Genomic DNA, 21,226 nt, shown 5'->3' with positions numbered 1-21,226 from the left:
GACACAAACCGATCCCCCTGCCCACAGATCTTCACCAATCTTTCCTCTAGTGGATACTCTTCAAATGGGAACCCCATTCAAAGATCCCCCAAGGATTCTCACAACCATGGATGCAAATCTCTCTGGCTGGGGAGCCCACTGCAACTTGGAGTTTGTTCAAGGGACCTGGTCCAAAACAGAAGTGAGACACAGCATCAACTGGCTGGAGCTGAGGACAACCTGCCTAGCCCTCATTCATTTCAGTCAGGTGTTCTATCTGCTCTATACCGACAACACTACGCTGAAGGTACACATCAACAGGCAGAGAGGAATACACTCAAGGAGTCTCCAAGCAGAGTCCACTCTTCTCCTGGACTGGGCAGAGACCCACCTCACATCACTGACAGCAGAATCTCACTGGACGGATAAACTTCATGGCCAACTGGCTCAGTCACCAGCAGGTTCTTGCAGGAGAATGGCACCTTCACCCCCAGGTGTTCCAAGGTGCGGACAGCTAGACCTGGACCTGTTCATGACAGCTCAGAACCATCAGGTTCCCTGCTTCTATGTGAGACACCAGTCAACAGAAGCAGAGGATATGGACACCCTATCAAAGCCCTGGCCACTGGGTCTCCTGTATGCCTTTCCATTGCTGCCTCTCCTGGTCGCGCCCTGTAGAAGGTGAGAGAGGAAAGGGCTCATCTTGTCCTGATCACACTCTGCTGGCCACGACGCCCATCTTGTCAGAGGACCCATGGCAGCTGCTTCACAGACCAGAGCTGCTGGCATCTGGACCTAGACTGGCTGAAGCTTAAACGGAGAAGTTTGAAACAGTCTGGGCTGGGGAAGGCAGTAATAGATATCATCCTCAAATCTCGGATACCGTCCACAACAAGGACCTATCATGTGATCTCAAAGGCCTTTGCCTGCTGGTGCAATGCCAGGCACATCCATCTCTCCAAGACTACCATTCAGAAGCGACTGAAATTCTTGTACAGGGACTTTCAGCTAGGCTGAAGGTCAGTATGCTACAGAGGCAGGCATCTGTCATATCGGCACTCCTCTCCGCCATGTTGAAGCAACCAGTTGGCACTCATCCACTGATACATTGCTTTCTGAAGGGTTCAGCTGCTTCACACATCCCAGTAATCCATCACTACTCATCACGGGATCTAGAAAAGGTCCTGCAGGCTCTGCAACAGCTCCCATTTGAACTTTTGGACATCATATCTCTCCAGATTGTCTCATACAAGGTCCTCTTCCTCATCAACATCACCACAGCTAGACACATCTCAGAGTTTGGGGCACTATCCATAGCACAACACCTCTGTATCTTCCATGATGACTGAGTGGTCCTCAGAACGGATCCATCTGTTGTCCTCACAATAAATACAAACTTTCACAGAGAGCAGGAGCTGGTCTTATCTTCCTCCTGCCCAAACCCAGTCCCCCAGAAGGAAAAGGACTTACACTGACTAGACATCAGCACTAATGACCTATATCAACCAAACCAAGGACCTCAGGACTACAGAGGCCCTGTTCATCTCAGTCCACATCAGGTCTTCAGGCAAGAAGGCATCTGTAACAACTCTGGCTAGATGGCTAAGACTATGCATCCAGAGGGCATATGACGCTCTCAGTCTCCCACCATAACAGGGAGTGATGGAGCACCTTGACAAAGTGGGTCTCTACTATGGCTGCCTTCACAACCAGCACTCCTCTGAGGAGCTAACCGGTCTTCTCCATCAACCTTTATCAGACATTACAAGGTAGACCTCTGCACATCTGCAGAAGCTTCCTTCAGGAGGAGGGTTCTGCAGCAAGCAGTTCCACTAACCTAGCTGGCTCAATCCGAACCACCTGACTGGGCTGGCTTTGGTATGTCCCATGTGATGGACTGACATCCAGGGAAAATGAATAATTGGTTCTCACCTAAAAGGTGATTTTACTGGATGCCAGTCCATCATGGCCCACCCGGTTCCATCACGGCACAGCCACCAAGTCCATACAAGTTCCTTTTATATATATTGTTATGGTACAGTCCTTTGTTCCTGTCCCCTATTTTTAAAAAAAGCATGTTACCCAAGACTATGTCACACTGCCATTTTTGTTCTTTTATTTCCCAGTTTTTTTTCTCTCACAAGGCTTCAGGCACCTAGATTTGCCAACCACTCATGTAGGGAGGTAGTCATCACATCCCGGCCAGGTGGCTAGACATTGCTTGCTTGCTATTGTGCTCTGTTGCTTTATGTGCTTTTCTGGCTTTTCTCTTCCTTTGCATGTCTAAACACAGGTTCGCCTGTGATATTGCTAGGGGACTCGTCTGAAAATGAAATGGGGTCTACAAGCCAGTGATGCCTGACTACGTCCTCAAACTGACAGTGCATTTCTTGACCTTGAACACCAGATGGCAAGTTAACCGACATGATGGACTGGCATTCAGTAAAATCACCTTTCAGGTGAGAACCAATGGTTCATCCTCCCTCTCTCAAAACTCTAGAACTCACGGACATCCAATGAAGCTGAATGTTGGGAGAATTCAGGACACCCAGTGCAGCATGGTTAAACTATGGAATTTGCTCCCACAGGAGGCAGTGATGGCCACCAACTCAAATGGCTTTAAAAGACCATTAGACAAATTCACAGTGCATAAGGCTATCAATGGCTACTAGCCATGATGGCTACACTCTTCCTCCATGGTCAGCGGCAATATGCTTTTGAATACCAGTTGCTGGAAACCAGAGTGCTTTAGCACTCTTGACCTGCTTGTGGGCTTCCCATAAGCATCTGGTTAACCATTGTGAAAATAGGCTGCACGACTAGATGGGCCACTGGCCTGATCCAGCAGTCATTTCTTATGTTCCAGCTGTAATGGAATGTACTTAGCAGTCCAGCAACACTTTCTCTTTCTTACCATTTATAATCTTTAGCATTTATATAAGAGCATTGTGAGCACTGAAGCATCAGTTACTTACAGTCTTTGTAAAACGAGTATTGAGGCAAATAGGAATCAGAATCTTCATCTGGAAGAAAAACATAATTTGCAATCACCATAGACATTCCATTATGCACATATGATTTAGGGGGTTTGCCTTCTGTTCTTACATGATTCCAAGGACAAATGCTGATATTATTTTCAGTGTTTTCATCCATGTGGAAAACAGTAGCACAAGGAGAATGGGAATAGAGGGAGGGAAGTCACAGAAAAGGAAAATGTTTGATAAACTGCAGGTATTTCTATGTTTATTTTCATCTTTTCAGGTACAGCTATGAATACATGACCTCCATTCATAATCCCACTCGACGCAGTTTCAGCATCTATGAATACCTGAACAGGGCTTATGTCTCCACCCACTATCAACTCTGAATCTCGCTGGGCTTAGTTCTAGCAAACATGTGTTTGAAACCCTGCGGGGATGGTAGGAAGGGAAGGTAGAACTTTTCTACGCGAAACACAGATACCTGAACATCTGAACAAGACTACAGCAAGTCTCGGGTGACATGCCGTTATCAGTATTACAATCCAATCCTATATATGTTTACTCTGAACTATGCTTAATACGGCTTAAGAACATAAGAAGAGCCTGCTGGATCAGGCCAGTGGCCCATCTAGTCCAGCATCCTGTTCTCACAGTGGCCAACCAGGTGCCTGGCTTACTTCTACAACCGTAGTTTTTATTTAGTATTTATGCAAGTACATATGTCCATCTTTCATAGGAACTGCGCATATCACTAATACATCCACGTTCCCAACACCACAGCAGCACTGATCAGCAAAAATAGGATAAAGTAAAATAAAAAGGAGAACCTGGATCAGAAAATGGGTGCTGGCTTTCAAGTCACACTTTTTTTTTAACATACCAGAATGACTATCCTGCCTCCTGTACGTTACCATTAACAGTTCTGAGGACTTACAGTTAGACTGACCAGTTTCTACTGTCTCTCTTTGAAGCATCAATTAATACTCAAGGAAGGACACATATCCACACCTTGAGGGTCCTACATGATCCATCAACAATATTTTAGCCATTGCAGAACTCTCATGGTATAGAACGGTTTAGAAAAGCTGGTCTGGAGTTGACAAAAGATCAATGCCTTAACATTGAAAACAATAGCATTATGTGACAGTGATGGCAGCCTAAAGGCAGGAGATGATTCAGCAGAGATGAGAAAGGCAGGTCAGCAGGAAATCAAAGAAAGAGTCAACCTATAAGCACCCCAGCCTACCCCTGAGTATCAACTTGATCAGACAGAACAGCCAGACCAGAGTAAGCAGGTTTATAGGACTGACAGGATCCTTACTGGCTTTTCATGTCACCTGATTCTCATTGAGCTGAAGGCTTAACTTCATCCTCCAGTCATCTGCAGTGAGAGTGGAGACCATCAGTTTCCTCTGCTTGCAAGGTGCCATAGTGGCACAGAGGTAAAGCACTTGGATCCATTTCCAGTGTCCCCATTTCTCAGTGCCTCAGAATGTGCCTGCATTCAAACATGCACAGTGAGCAAAACCTTTATGGAACAACTGCAACATCATGTTGCAGAAGGCATTAGTTCCTTGAAAGATGATGGTCCCTTCCAACCCTACTATTCTATGATTCTAGGAATAAAATGGATCACAAGAAAAACTAGAAATCTGCTTCTTGACCAACTAATACTCCAAATCTCTAGACAGAGCCACAATAATACACAGACCATCATCTTATGCTTGATACACTGAGCCAGTGGACGCTGTGACAACAATCTCATTATAAAATGTTACTATCAAAAGTTTACCAATGGTGGTCAAAATGCCTTTAGGCTGCTAGGCTTAGGCAAGTCATCCTCTCCTCCTGCAACATCACTGTGATGCATCTGGTAATTGTAGTAGCTGACAGCATAACAATTCCAAACCACACAATTCCAAACTTTGATGTCTTTGGTCAGTTTACAGTATCAGCACAATGCCATCAAACATGGCAACTGGAGTGGAATATCCTAAACATTCATTTGCTGATGGTGGCTTCTGCATCCATGCTGTAAATAACTTCATCACTCAGCCACTCCTTGCAATGGATCACATTTTGTCGGAAGACTTCAAGCTACCATACAGGATGCTTTACACTGAAACAGAATCCTGCTCTATACTTTTGACCCTGACTAGTAGCAGTTCTCCAGGATCTTCCCAGCCCTGCCACCCAAGAGCCTTTTTATCCCACAGTGCCAGAGACTGAACCTGGATCCTCATACATGCAAGACACATGCATTTTAAAAGGGTTTTATAGTCTGAGCTACGGCCCCTCTTACAACCAGTACCCTACAGATAGCAAGTCACAGCAAACTGAAGAGATTCAGCACATCTAAGAGCTTGTACCTATGACTGCCAGGAGTATAGCAGCTATGAGGAAAAGGAAGGCAGCCCCTAATAAGCTCCACACCACTCCAACAACCAGGTAGGAAGTATATACATTTAAAAAATCTTGTTTAGAATAGAAGTGCAGATAATCAAGGGAGGGGTTGGAATAAGAGGAGCTTCAGTGAGTCCCAGCATTTTGAGTTCAAAGATAATGATTCTACAGTATAAATGCATCATTATACACTGAATATGTATATTCAATGTGTGATATCTTAGATATGTATAAACATGTGCAAAATGTCATGGGTTTTACTCAGAGCAAGCCCATTGAAATTAATGAACCTAAATTAGTCATATCTATTAATTTCAGTGGATTTACTTCTGAGTATGGCTTGTACTGAATTCCACCCCATATCAGTGACCATCTTTTTCCACTGATTTCATTAGGTGTTCCATCATGCTTTTGTTCTATGCTAGTATTTAAAAAGTTGTCAAGGGAATCAGAAAAAATGCAAGCAAATTTTAAAAATACACACTAGGTTAAATGTTATCTTTCAGGGTAATAAAATAATCAACATCATGAGCCCAATTCACTGGGAATAGTTTCAGAAAAGCCCCATTGAAATGAATAGGAGTTGTACAAGAATATGGCTGTTTTCTCAGGCAGTCCCATTCAATGCAACTTGTGCTTTGTGGATTGGGCTCCATGTGCCATGTAAACCACTGCAGATATATGGTTGGGTACCTTGGATTGAATACACAAAGTCAAGCAGATCCAAGTCCCACAGCATTAGTCACGAGGTTGTTAGGAAGTGGAAAGAGCAAGGCAAAGCCAAGAAAGGTGTCCAACAGTCAAGGCAAGAGTTAACTGGCAGCAAATCATTAAGAAGAAGCAAAGAACAACTAGAAAAACGCTGGCTGGATAATTAAGGAGAAAGCAGAAGCATTTGTGCAAAAGGAAAAGTTGACTGACCATGACTATTTACCTTCAGATTTAGGGCTAGGAGTAGACACAGGAAACTGGTAGGTAGGAGAATAAGGATTTTCTTCTGCAGCAGAGAAAAGCAGTGGAGTTGGACAGCAGCCACACTGAAGTGGAGGAAACATATCACTTCCCAGTTTCCTATCACCACTACATATTTGCGGCCTGCTTTGACAATAGTATTATATCATACTCTCGACACACAATAATCGGTTAAGAAGCATTCTGCCTCCGTACACATGACACAAGGAGGCAAACTGAATCATACTCGAGATCCAACTATGCTGAAAGGACAGGCATTCTACAAATAGACATGAGTATGGTTAAAAACCAAACACAGAACAACCGGCTAAGCTTGTGGTACCTTTAATTTTGGGCTGGATATCAGGAAGCTCAGGGAATGTGTAGGTAGGGCAATATGGGTTTTCTTCAGGAAGGTCTGTGCAGAAAGAGCACATTTTGGGGAAATAAGAGAGGAAAGGTATAAAAGGAAAGATGGACAAATCAGCAAGAATCGCCTCATGCATACATGATGAGAATTGTATGTTATGTTGACACCCCCCAAAAGTGTAGGAAACGTTCATTTACCATTATGCTGTCCACTTAGGCTAGCCACATAGCTCTGTGCCCTTTTCCAACCCCCATCCCATGGTTGCTCATCATCTCACTAAGCTGGTGGTTCACCTCTCCTCCCGCTATCTCTCACCAAAAATTTCGCTGCCATGACATAGCTATTAAGAGAAGGGAAAAAAGAGGAATGTATGTGGAGGAGAGCTTAAAGGTAGGAGGGGTTGGTATAAGCTGAAATCAGTACTGTCAGAAGAGGAAAATAGGGGCTCAGTGGCCCCCACAAACTTCTGATGGTATGGAAATGCTCCCACAGTTTCTGGCTCAATACCAATGAGAAAACTCCCATTTATCCAGTGATAACAAGGACTACAAAAGGAAAAGACCCCTACTGTCCTTTGACCCCACAAACCCAAAGCATGCCGATTTCATAGAGGAGAAACTCTGGCAGCGATACAGGATTGCAACAGAGACAACAAGGGAGCAAATAAATAATATCCAAATGAGCAACACTGCACATATGCTCGTCAATCAGCCTATCATTAGAGAACAGGCCGTGCCCCATGATGTGAGGTTTCTTCTTGCTCTGTCCCCACCCTCCATGTGCTAGCATGATGTCTGTACAGAGGAAGCCTTTGCATGTATGTATGTAGCCTTCCCTTGGTTATGGAACCCTGTCCAATCACAGGTCCAGGACATGTGAAAGTCTAAATGTGTAAAGCTCTATGTGCAAAATGTTCCACATTTCAGACACCCATGCTCACGTATAGGTGGCAAGAACTGAGAGGAGGTGTAGCAACAGGGCTTGATGTGCAGCCTCACAGCCCCCTTCTACATGTGTTGCCCCTTCATGTAAGGAATACACACAAACACACACACACCAACTATGGACCAAACTACAAATGATGTTAAATTTGTGTAAGCACAACATGCCTAACTTTTGTTCATTAAATCACAGGGTGATCATAACCAAACACCTCCTTCCAAGCTGCTATTAGCCACCCCTCCTGGGAGAGGGGACTTTCCTTGGCACCAGCTAGAGCTAATGGCAGCCTCAGGGGAGGGGGGATTTTCTTTGACACTGTGACATGTGGGGGGAAGCCCTTCTCCCCACAGTCCTGGTCCAGGGTCCACCCTTCAAGTGCTATTTAAAGGACAAAAAAAGAGAGAGAAGTTAAGTGCTATCACCCATGTAATATATATATGTGGTTTGGCTCAAAGTCTATTCTAGATTGGCTCTTGGTGTTCTGGGTACTTGGGCAATGCTGTTAAACATCCACTTAGGATATTCACACCAAACGATCTGCATGTAGGGCTTCTGAAAAACAAGAAGGTGGCAAGTTAACAGTACCTTTTGTCAGTCTGTGGATCTGTTTGAACATCGTCTTGTACCAGTCCTTTGATCGCTCCGTGTTCTAATTGAAAAAGGAACAGAATGAATTATTTGCATGTGTTCAATCTGCCATTTTTGAAAAAATGGAAGTTTACATTAAACATGCATTGTACGTTCCCCATCTGTCCATGATATAGTACAATCCACTATGTCCCCAAGGCATAGTCTGAAGGCACCCTTGCTGAAGCTAAGCAGCTATAGGTCGCCAGCCAGTAGCTGGATGGAAAGGTGTGGTATAAATGCAATAAATAGATATCTATTGCATGTGCTTCAGCAGGATGTCAAAATGATGCTGCAGGCAGACATGCCACAGCAAATCTAGGATCAGAAACAAGATTTGTTTGTCCACTGGAGCCCCACAGAAACGAAGATAACTGACAAGTAGATCTGTGCAGCTGTCATAGTGCATCAAGGCAAATATGACTTCATAGGGATAACAGAGACTTGGTGGGATGACTCCCATGATTGAAATATAGCCATTCAAGGATATAAACTCTACAGAAAGGATAGAAGCAACAGAAAAGGAGAGGGAGTAGCGTTATACGTCAAAGACAAATACACCTCTATGGAAATCCAAGAGAGCGAACAAAGTGGTCCGGTAGAGACCATTTGGGTAAAAATAAATGGAGAAACAAATAAAACCGACATGGTAGTAGGTGTCTACTACAGACCCCCTGGCCAAGAAGAGGTGGTAGACGAGGCCTTTCTCAAACAAATCTCCGAAATCTCAAGCAGGCAAGAAGTAGTAGTGATGGGGGACTTCAACTACCCGGATTTCTGCTGGGAGACAAACTCTGCGAAGCACAAAGCCTCCAACAAATTCCTGATGGGCCTTGCTGATAATTTCATCTTTCAAAAGTAGAAGAAGGAACAAGGGGATCGGCAATCCTGGACCTGATCTTAACTAACAGGGACGAATTGGTCACGGGAATTAAAGCGGTCGGTACCTTGGGGGAAAGTGACCACGTAATGCTGGAATTCGTGATTCTGGGGAAAGCCAAAGAAGAATATAGTCAAACATGGACCTTGGATTTCAGGAAAGCCGATTTTAGCAAGCTCAGGGAAATGATGGGTAGGATCCCGTGGCTAGATAGACTAAAGAAAAAAGGAGCCCAAGAAGCATGGGAGTTCATGAAGAATATATTACAAAAAGTGCAATCGCAAACAATTCCAAAGAGGAAGAAAAACGGAAGACATCGGAAAAAGCCAATGTGGCTACACGGAAGACTGGTGGAGGAGGTAAAAGTAAAAAAGAGCATGTATAAAGAATGGAAGGAAGGACGCATCACCAAGGAAGAGTACTGACGAGCAGCTCGGGCTTGCAGGAATAGCGTAAGGAAAGCTAAAACCCAGAATGAGCTGAGGCTGGCGAGGGAAGCGAGGAACAACAAAAAGGGGTTTTTCAGATATGTTCGAAGCAAGAGAAAGACCAAGGAAACGGTGGAACTGCTGCTCAATGACGATGGCAAAATGTTGACAAATAACAAGAAAAAGGCAGAACTGCTCAACGCCTATTTTGCCTTCGTTTTCTCCCAAAAAGGGAACAGTGTGCAACCTTGCATCGGTAGCAATCTCAGTAAGGGGTCGGGACTGCAGTTCGAGATTGATAAGGAGATAGTCAGGAAATAGTTAACCTAAATGAGTTCAAATCTCCAGGGCCTGATGAACTGCATCCCAGAGTACTGAAGGAACTTGCTGATGTACTCTCGGAACCTCTTGCCATCATCTTTGAGAAATCCTGGAGAACGGGAGAGGTGCCGGAGGATTGGAGACGGGCAAACGTCGTCCCGCTCTTTAAAAAGGGTAAAAAAGAAGATCTGGGGAATTACAGGCCGGTCAGTCTGACTTCAATACCGGGAAAGATATTAGAACAAATAATAAAAGAGTCCATTGGCAACTATCTAGATGACAATGCTGTGATTAGAAGGAGCCAGCATGGGTTTGTCAAGAAAAAATCCTGTCAAACTAATCTCATCTCTTTTTTTGATTGGGTCACTAGCTTAGTAGATGGTGGAAATGCTGTAGATGTCATCTATCTAGATTTCAGCAAAGCGTTTGACAAAGTCCCCCACGACCTTTTGATTAGCAAACTAGTCAAATGCGGACTAGATGGAAATACTGTCAGGTGGATTCACAACTGGTTGGAAAACCGTACTCAAAGAGTGGTCGTCGGTGGCTCTGCTTCGGACTGGAAGGAGGTTTCGAGTGGAGTGCCACAGGGTTCTGTCCTGGGGCCGATACTCTTCAACATTTTTATCAATGACTTAGATGATGGGGTGGAGGGAAGCCTTATGAAGTTTGCGGATGATACGAAACTGGGAGGGATAGCTAACACAATGGAAGACAGGAATAAAATCCAAAGGGACCTGGATAGACTAGGAAATTGGGCTGAAATTAATAAAATGAAATTCAGTAAAGACAAATGCAAGATTCTGCATTTAGCCCACAAAAACAAAATGCACGGGTACAGGATGGGAAATACCTGGCTTAGCAGTAGTGCGTGTGAGAAGGACCTTGGAATTGTAGTGGATCGCAAGTTGAACATGACCCAGCAGTGTGATGCTGCGCCAAAAAAGGCAAACATGGTTTTGGGATGCATAAACAGAGCTATAGTTTCCAGGTCGAGGGAAGTAATAGTCCTACTGTATTCTGCATTAGTCAGGCCTCATCTGGAATACTGCGTTCAGTTCTGGGCGCCTCATTTTAAGAAAAATATAGACAAGTTAGAGTGGGTTCAGAAGAGGGCGACAAGGATGATAACCGGTATGGAGAACAAGTCTTATGAGGAAGGTTGAAGGAACTTGGCATGTTCAGTCTGGTGAAGAGAAGGCTGAGGGGTGACATGATTGCACTCTTTAAGTACCTGAAGGGCTGTCACATAGAGGAGGGTACAGATTTGTTCTCTGCTGCCCCAGAGGGTAGGACTAGGTCTAATGGTTTTAAGTTGCAGGAGCGTAGATTCAGATTGGACATTAGAAGGAACTTCTTGACAGTAAGGGCAGTTCGGCAATGGAACCGACTGCCTAGGGAGGTGGTGGGATCCCCTTCGCTGGATGTCTTCAAGCAGAGGCTGGACAGCTATCTGCGGGAGATGCTCTAGCTGTGGATTTCCTGCTGTGCACAGGGGGTTGGACTCGATGGCCTACAAGGCCCCTTCCAACTCTATGATTCTATGATTCTACTCTCACACTGCCCCAACCTGTAATATGTGGATACTGTTTATTGTATACACAAAAAAACTTAAATCACAGATACTTGCATTATCTTCTGTAGTGTTGATTTGTGCTGTTATATTTTATTTATTCATATATATATATATATATATATATATATATATATATATATATATATATATATATATATATATATATATATATATATATTTATTTACTATGAATGTATTATTTAATATTATTTATTTATGAATTTATTTACTCATTTATTTATTAAGAATACAGGTAGACTAGGTGCAGTTTTAAAGCCTTTATTAGAAATCTGGAAGTGGTTATCTCATTTCTGGACCTAATTCAAAAGCCTTTATTAGAAATCTGGAAGTGGTTATCTCATTTCTGGATCTAATTCAAAAGTTCTGGCTTTAACTTGTAAAACTGATTTGAAGAGTCACCTCCACTCATACAAACCTACCCAGACATTGAAACCTTCCACAGAGGCTCTGCTCATATCCCCACCTGTCAAGCTGATCTAACTGAAGGCCTTTTCTGTGATGGCTTCCAGACTGTGGAACTTCCTCTCTTCAAAGATGTGCATGGCCGTCATATTACGGATTTTTAAACAGATTTTAAAAACCCACTTTTTTCAAAACACCTTTTCTTAAATAAGGCTTTTTCTAGAGAGCTATGTTATAGAATATAGGTCAATTAATTGTTATATTTTCCTCTGTTTTAACTGGTATGCCCCACTGTCTGAAGTGCAGCAGGTGGCCATAAGAAGGACAGAATGTGTAGCAATGGCATCCCAGCAATTGATTCCTTTACACACTGACAAAGACATTTTACATAGACACACACACTTAACACCTTCCCTACCAATTTTCAAGCAGCAAGTGAAAATCATGCAGCTTTTAACTGAATTAGGTTTTAGCTACAGTCTTTGTTTTTTATTTCTTGTCATTATTTATTTTTATTACATCTGTGGTGTTTCATTGGGGTTTACTGTTCACTTTGTTTCACATAGGGCAAGATATAAGCTGTACTCAGCAACTCACATGATTTCACAATCAGGGTTCTAAATTGCACGGGAAGCTTGCCCATGGAGAGGACATGACAGAGGCAGCAGGGCCAGCAAGTATGACTGTGCTCTCCCCCTCATGTTATTGGAACAAGTAACATCAAAGCCAGTTTCTCTTCTCCCCCTTCCAGCCCTCTCGTGCTGTGTAGGATTTCAGCTATACATTTACAGTGTTGGCTGTGTTTGTTTTTTTTAAAAAGTGTTTACATTTTTAATGCTGGTACAAAAATATGATTTTATGAAATATTTTATGAAATTTATATTATGATTTCTACTCCCATTCCTCAATTATGTCCAATTACATTTTTGAAAGATTGCTCTACACAGTTTCTTACATGTTTTTTGGGGGGGAGGTGTCTTTCATTTGTCCTTTGGCCACCAAGAATTGCAAGCTGTCTTGAGAACTATGATCAGTAGGTGAAATATAAATATTTAAAATAAATAAATCAGAGACAGCATCTTGGGTGGCACAAAGCTGAATTATTCCCAACATGGATGCAGGGCTACAGAATATTGTGCATGATCTGACTATCATACAGTTCACTGAACTGCGCAAACTATTGTCATGTCACTAAGTCAAGTCTGAAACTGACCTAATTTATATGATGATGTGACAGTAGCAAAAAAGAATATTAAATAAACACAAACAAATTAGATGAGACATGAGAAGGTGTCTGGTTTTCTTACCCTTAATGGAATGCCTGCATCATCCAGTGAGGAATCAGCCACGTACGGTGGACTCTTAACAACTCTCTCCTGCTCCTCCATTGCTTGTTTCTTGCTTTGCTTTACCTTTTCTTTGATAGTTGTATAATCAATTTTATCTGCTATTGGTGCATCTGACACTGGCTCTATAAACAAAGGAAATAAGTTTGTCATTTTGACTTCTAATATTATACAATATCCAACATCAAGGCAGCAAAATAATTTATAACATGACTGAATAAGCAGGGTATTTTACAGGAGGAAAAGACCCATTTATGTCTGGGATTTGACCCTATCCACCAATCCTCAAAAGCACCACCTAAGTGTAGCAATATTCATAGGGCTGAGCAAAAATTGGCTTCCAAAATTCTCCATGCTGTTTGTGGGTGGCAAAATTTGGGATAACATTTTCCCAAATATCCTCTGGGGGAAGCACAAAAGAAAATTCTCAGAAAATTCTCAGAAAATTTCTCAGAAAACTCTCTTCTAAGAAGTTATTGTTCATTTAAACTCAAACGTACTCTAGTTCATATTGGTAGATGAAGCAAGCAATAAGTTACGAGAGGACTTGAATGAATAGGAGCAAGCCCATTGATTCCTTAAACAATATTAAAATATACTGGGTTAGATCCACAACTGCATTCATAATTTCCCATCCAACAATATGGGTGCCCAATTTCATCTGATCTCGGAAGCTAGGCAGGGTTAGGCCTGGTTAGTACTTGGATGGGAGACCACCTGGGAAGTCATAAGCTTAGAGAAAGGCAATGGTAAACCACCTCTGAATACCTCTTACCATGAAAACCCTATTAATATATCCGGAAAAGATTCATAGGGTCACTATAAGTCATAATCGACTCAAAGGCATATAACAACAAACAATATGGGTGGAGAAGTTGGGAGGGCTACCCAGCAGAATACTCTCTAGGAATTTTCCATCAGCTTGGGGGCAACCCAAAAGAGAAAATTCTCAGAGAACATATCAAAACATTTGTTTCTGAGAAATTTTGGCTCAGTCCTCATACCTTCATGTTATGTTGCATAATGTGGTGCTACAATGTGACATCCTTTAAGCTCTACCTATGAAAAAATTATCCTGAAGGATTTCAAGGGTGGGAAGGACACAAGATATTACAACTTTCCTCATCAAAGGTTTGCCAAGTTGCAGTAATTCTGCTATCACTGCACAGCATGCACTAGAGAAAGACAGAGGACCAGACACTAAAATCATGCGCACAGCTGGAGTACCCAAAGCCAACCAGGGAAGGGAAGATTAAAATCGCACAGGACAAGGCTCATGCAGAAGGAGCCAGCAACAGTCACTGAGTACCCTTAGCAAATCCTGCATAGAGCCACTTAATTTAATACTCTTAATTTTAACACTGTTAATTTACCTCTGTTAATTGCTCTTGAATCAGTTTAATGAAGGGTGGTATATACATTTTAAGTAAATAAAAAGACTGATAGTTGATTCAGGTTTGAATGTGGTCTTGCTACTAAATCCATCATACCATTGACAAGTGAAGGAGATATCTTGAAATTGTTGGAAGTTAAGCAAGGAAAGATGCTCTCATTGTGCTCACTCTGGTCAGAGTGGTGTTCTAAATTCACACCAAGGTTTATTCATGGAGTAGCTGGCCTAATCTAGGAAGCACAAAAGGTGCACTAAAAAAAGAAGATTTCTTTTATAGAATGAAAACCAGAAAAATAAGACCAGATTTTAGAGGCGAAAAGTTCTAACTCAGTTCTGGGATCATAGATATCTAGACAGACAGTAAAATAAAAAAGATATTGTCCTGGACTGAGCAGAGAGTAGGAGTAAAGGGCCGGGTCTCACAATGAAGGGAAGAAATAAGTGGGTGTCCACCAGGAAAACAAGTGGGTGTCCACCACGATCTGTATTGGGACTTGTTTTTAACTTGCTCAAGTTTTTATCTTGATCAGAACAGAGAAGGGACCAGGCTTGCTTATGACACCAAATTAATCAGGATGGTGCAAACCCAAGTAGATTATGAAGAGTTTCAAAAGGATCTTTCCAGATTTAATGAATGGGAAACACAATGGCACAGGAGGTTAAGTGTAAGTATATGGAAAATTATGCACACTGAGAAAAAAACTAACTTATGCACTGATGGGACCTGAACTGATGGAGACTAATCAGGACAGGGATTTATTATTTATTTATTTATTTATTAAAACTTATATCCTGCCCTTCCTCCCAGAAGGAGCCCAGAGCAACAAACAAAATACTAAAAACAATCGTTTTAGATCTTAAAAACAAAGTTTAAAATATATTAAAAAGAAACATCTTTAAAAACATCTTTTTCAAAAAAAGGAAAACAATGGCCCAGTTTGCAGCACTTGTGAAAAAGGAAAATTATATGTGTATACCAGATGATACATAATTGGGAGGGATAGCTAATCCCCTGGAGGACAGAAACAAAATTCAAAGTGATCTTGATAGGTTGAAAACAATTTAACAGGGATAAATGCAAACTTCTACACTTAGGAAAAAGAAACCAAATGCACAGTTATAAGATGGGGGATACTTGGCTCAGCAGTACGACGTGTGAGAAGGATCTTGGAATTGTCGTTGATCACAAGCCGAATATGAGCCAACAGTGCGATGTAGCTGCAAAAAAGGCAAATGCTATATTAGGCTGCATTAACAGAAGCAGAGCTTGGAAAAGTTACTTTTTTGAACTACAACTCCCATCAGCCCAATCCAGTGGCCATGCTGGCTGGGGCTGATGGGAGTTGTAGTTCAAAAAAGTAACTTTTCCAAGCTCTGAACAGAAGTATAGTTTCCAAATCACATGAAGTGCTAGTTCCCCTCTATTCGCCACTGGTTAGGCCTCATCTTGAGTACGGCATCCAGTTCTGGTCTCCGCATTTCAAGAAGGATGCAGACAAACTGGAACGGGTTCAGAGGAGGGCAACAAGGATGATCAGGGGACTAGAAACAGCCTCAGAAGACCTTCTCTGGATCCCACCGGTCAAAACAGCTAGACTGGTGAGGACTCGAGAGAGGGCCTTCTCAATTGTGGCCCCCACCCTGTGGAACTCTCTCCCAAATGATCTACGCCATGCCCCGTCTATAATGAGCTTCCGCCAGACCCTGAAGACCTGGTTTTTTAGGCAGGCTTTTGGAACGGGCTAGTTTTACTGTGTTTTAAATTTTTAACTGTTTTATATACTGTTTTAACGTGTACATCGCCCAGAGTGGCTGGTCTACCAGCCAGATGGGCAACTAACAAATCACATAATAAATAAATAAATAAATGAATAAATAAAACCCATATGAGGAGAGACTGAAAGAACTGGGAATATTTAAGCTTGAGAAGAGAAGACTGAGAGGAGATATGGTACTTGGAAGGTTGTCACACAGAGGAAGGCCAGGATCTCTTCTTCATCATCCAGAGTGCAGGACACAGAAGAATGGGAAGCCAGATTTTGACTGAACATCAGGGAAAACTTCCTTAGAGTGGTATGACAATGGAACCAATTACCAAGGGAGGTGGTGGGCTCTCCAACTTGGAGGCATTCAAGAGGCATCTGGACAGGCATCTGTTGGGTATTCTTTAATTTGGATTCCTGCATTGAGCAGAGGGTTGGACTTGATGGCCTTATAGGACCCTTTGAACTCTACTATTCTATTATTCTATATGTTAGGAATTATTAGAAAAGAAAAGGGTTTGAAAATGAAATTGCCAGTATCACAGAGCCAATATCATAATACAAATTTATAGTAAGGATACATTTAGGATATTGGTTCAGTTCTTATTACCCATGTCTTCAAAATGACACTGAGCTGGAAAAGGTACAGAAAGCAGTAAGTAAATGACCAGTGAGCTGAACCACCTTTCCTAAGGGGAAAAAGAGTTGATTTTTTTTATTTAGAAAATAAATATGACTAAAAGAACTTGTGTGGTGTAGTGGTTAGACTGTCAGACTGGGAGACCAAGGTTCAAATCCCCACACTGCCATGAAGCTCACTGGATGGCCTTGGGCCAATCACCAACTCTTAGCCTAATCTACCATACAGGGTTATTTGGAGGATAACATGGTTTGGGGGAGAACCGTGTATGACAAACTGAGCTCCTTGGAGGAAAGGTGGAATATAAATGTATCAACAAATAAATAAAATTGTAGCGGGGGGGCAGAGACACAAATGATAATTTTCTCTTAAATTGTGCTTGATGTTGACAGGGTAGTAGACAGAAGTGAAATTTATTGGTGGTAGCTGAAAAGAAAGTACTTCTCCATACAATTAATTAATTAATTAATGACATTAGCTGCCACAGGATGTGGTGATGGCCACTAGCTTAAATGGCTTTCAAAGAGGATTAGATAAATAAATGGATGGTAGGCCTCTCTTATGGGAGAAAGAAATGGGGTGGTAGCCTAGCAGATGAGCCAGTGCTATAAAGGACAGATATTGGAGGGGGGGGGGAGTGACACAACCCAAGAGTTTAGTCAATGAAAAGCTTACTGGTGGATTGGTAGTAACATTGGCAAACCTACCTGTTAGTAACCCTGTAAATCACCTGTAAACCCTCTAAATCAGTCAATAAACATAGCTGCTCCTTTTTAATGTGATAAAAGGCCCTGCATTTGTGTCCAGTTCAGTATCACGTAAAAGCATGCTTAGTGTTACATCAGGTTATGTAGGCATGTATATAAGAACACACTGTTTTGCTCTCAGTTAAGAGCCCTTCCCAGGAATTGGCTTGGGTCAATGTGAGGGGCTGTGCTAAGGTGTGTGTGCAAACTGCTAGCAATGCTGGACAGAGTAGTTGTACATTGGCATCTCAATATCTTTTTTAGCAGTAGAGCACTATATAGCAGTCAAGCATGTTTGTTTATTACTATAATTTATAGCCTTCCTTTCCGTATCTAATACACCCAAGGCGGTCTTAAAAAATATGCATGCCCCTTCCGGTCTTTTAAGAGAGATAATATAAACCCTTCACAGTGATTAAATTACATTAATCTCTCTAACCAGCTGTAGCTCTTCATGTGTGGATTCGTTAAAGGTACTCTACTAGATAACAAAGCAGTGCCTTCCTCAGGAGAACACAGCAGCAGGGAGAACAACAGAAGTAGGAAAAGAGGTGGCAACATTTTGGGCATCATACCTGCTAGGCTACTAAGCCTTTTTTGCTGTTCTGCGGAAGAGGAGAAAATGACAAATAAGTGGTCGAAACACCAAAGTTGTGAACTCCCTGAGCACTTGCAGTGGTCTTGACCGGCATAAAAACACATGCTTCACACAATGTCAAGGGCTTAGGTAGCTCATCTGATCCTAAATCCAAGATCTTTCCACCAAAGCAAACAATTTTCAGCTTTCCCCTTTCAAAGTGCTGGACAATGTTCCTAAGACATACAGTGAGTAAGTAACCCACAATGTTGTGCCAAACAGGAAGTATAAATATAACAGCTTGTAACGTTAAGCAGTAGGCTTCTTATCAGCATTATATACTTTAGGCTGTTTAAAGTGCTTCACAGACTTTATCTTGTAACCTTATATAACAACTTTGGAAGACAGGTCAATAATTATACCCTCCATACTGCACATGCAGGTGAAGGATGAAAGAGAATGACTTACCAAAGACCTCTTCGAGAGTTAATGGGAAGAGGCAAGATTCCAATGAGAAGCTTCCCTATTCACAGCTCAATCTTGTAGTTAACTTACTATGCCAACTCTCCATCATTTTTTATTTTATTTTATGTATTTTATCTAACAAAATTTATATATTGCTTAAACAACAAAAACCTCTGAGTAGTGTATATATATCCCAATAAAAAACTCAATACCTCTGCCTATGGCCCACCATAAATATGGATAAACTGATGTACAAAGTTTGCATTAATTTCCATTAGAATTATTTAATCCCATCACTAGACAAGATGAATTCCCCCAGAAAAACTTTAATATCTAAACATCTAGCAATAGTTCTGAACACCTCAGGCAAACTGGCATTTGAAGGACACTGAAGATGAATCCAGGATTTGGAATAATGACCTTTGTGTTTGATGGCAGAAATAAATGGCTACTGTATCAAGCACTGCTTCCTCTAGGGTCCATTTTCACATCAAAGAAAAATTACTTTCTTTATGGCACAGCCCAGTCTCTGTGTCATAGCTAGATCCTTTCATACCGAGGCCTGGTTCACATGTAATGGTAAGCTAGTTTGTCTTAACCCATGGTTTAATCACATACAAGCTTTTTCCTGCTATGTGCCCCCCCAACATGGCTTCTCCCCACCCACATGATTCAAACAGGCCATCCTATGAATTGTCATGTTATCCCAAACTGGACCATGGTTTGTTTGTTTCAAACCAATCATGAGTGGTAAGCCAGAAATAAACCAAAGTTTGTTTTTGTTTTATTTTAGGCTTACAGCTCATGGTTTGTTCGAAACAAACGAGCCATTGTCAAGGTTCAGGTGAAACAAGCTGTAGGATGGCCTGTTTGAGCTGTGCAGGTGCCAAACTGGGGGTGGGGAGAGAAAATCTGCATGGAGACCCAAAATGGTAGAAGAGGGGTTTAAAACAAACTGTGGCTTATTGTGATGTGCAAATAAGGTCAGAGTGTTCCTGGAGTATGAATTCTAGAAGCTTCCTACAGTGCCCACAGATCACCAGTTGGATGGTACTTGAGGGCTCTGAAAGTACTGCTGCTGGTAAACAGAAGAGGTCAGGGTTACACTGAAGAAAGGAGAGAGCTTCCTTCTGTCAGTAGGGCCTGGCCTTGCTGACATAGGTCCCACAGAGCCTCAAGTCCACACTGCCGGAAGCTCCACTCTTGGTGTATGGTGGTGGTGGTGGTGCTGCTTTGGGAAAGCTAAACACCAATGGTAACAAGCACACAACTGCAGAATAATTGTATGCACAAATACAGTATATAATTTATGAAATATGGGCAACATAGAACAAATGCTGAATTAATACTTAGAAAACCCTAATGAAATAAACACACATGTACAAAAATTAAAACATGCTGCATACAATTGTAGTTTGATGTCTCTCATGACAAAAGCATATTTATCATTTCTCCAAGAGAGGACATAGCTGAGAAACAAATGAAAAACTTTTAATAATGCAATTGCAACACTACACCTGGCAAATTACGCAAGAAAGTAAATCCAAACCTCATATCACTGGCAGCTGTTCAAGTCACTCTAACACAGCCTTTCCTAATCAGTGTGCCTCCAGATGTTGTTGGACCACAACTCCCATCTTTCCTGACCATTGGCAATGCTGGCTGAGGCTGATGGGAGTTGTGCTCCAACAACATCTGGAGGCACACTGGTTGGGAAAGGCTACTCTAACAGCAATGAGTTGTTTAGGCAGGTGTATTAACCTCACTCATAAGAGTTTGTTATATTAAAGGCACACTTATACATCAACATGGAGACTAAATGTTACATAAATTCCCTTAAAAGCACATGAAAATATCTCCCAATATTGCAGTAATCCTACAAAAGATGAGGGGGATTGGTATACACTCATCGTTCATGGAAAGACACCAACTTTAAACTGGCATTTTGCCCCTTGGGCATCACTGTATCCAATTTAAAAGTCCATTCTGCTTTAAGGGAATGGATGTTTTAATTTTTGTACATGTGTGTGTATTTCATTAGCTTTTTCTAAGTATTAATTCAGCATTTGTTCTGTGCTCCACATACTTCATATATATTTGTGCATACAATTATTCTCCAGTTGTGTGCTCTGGTTAGCATTGGTGTTTTGGTTTCACATTCAACTGGTGCCTCGCCTTGTATTGTTTGGTGCTACTTTGGGAACCATGGGCAGTGTCCTGTCAGCACAAGAATTTCTACTTGTGCAGTGGGACTTCCCCCACTCTCCCTGTGCCCAAATCTGCTCCAGAGGTTGGGGGAAATCCTAGAGCAGACTGCGAGGATGTGTGGGAGGAGAGAAGGGAAAGTCCCATTGCACAAGTGGAAAAATTTGCACAGATGGGATGCAGTCCGTGGTGTTACTCTGGGTACAACCC

At 42.0% G+C, this 21,226-nt stretch overlaps 1 protein-coding gene across 34 annotated transcripts in view; it reads right to left on the bottom strand.

Annotated features, from left to right (window-relative positions):
- Positions 1–21,226, bottom strand: part of SORBS1 (sorbin and SH3 domain containing 1) — a 270,925-nt gene that overhangs the window by 98,244 nt on the left and 151,455 nt on the right. For 23 of the 34 annotated variants that reach the window (XM_061634693.1, XM_061634692.1, XM_061634696.1 and 20 more), the window contains 6 exons: positions 18,345–18,374; positions 13,189–13,352; positions 8,212–8,275; positions 6,658–6,732; positions 6,298–6,360; positions 2,955–3,002 (listed from right to left, as the gene is read on the bottom strand). In XM_061634693.1, the coding sequence (XP_061490677.1) occupies positions 2,955–3,002; positions 6,298–6,360; positions 6,658–6,732; positions 8,212–8,275; positions 13,189–13,352; positions 18,345–18,374 (444 nt within the window). The remainder of the gene's footprint in view (positions 1–2,954; positions 3,003–6,297; positions 6,361–6,657; positions 6,733–8,211; positions 8,276–13,188; positions 13,353–18,344; positions 18,375–21,226) is intronic. The other 11 variants (XM_061634707.1, XM_061634726.1, XM_061634725.1 and 8 more) reach the window with 3 other exon arrangements.

The sequence above is a fragment of the Rhineura floridana genome, chromosome 7, assembly GCF_030035675.1.
Source record: "Rhineura floridana isolate rRhiFlo1 chromosome 7, rRhiFlo1.hap2, whole genome shotgun sequence".
Taxonomy (NCBI): domain Eukaryota; kingdom Metazoa; phylum Chordata; class Lepidosauria; order Squamata; family Rhineuridae; genus Rhineura; species Rhineura floridana.
Note: the sequence above shows the minus strand (reverse complement) of the source record. Positions and strands in the feature narration are given on the sequence as shown.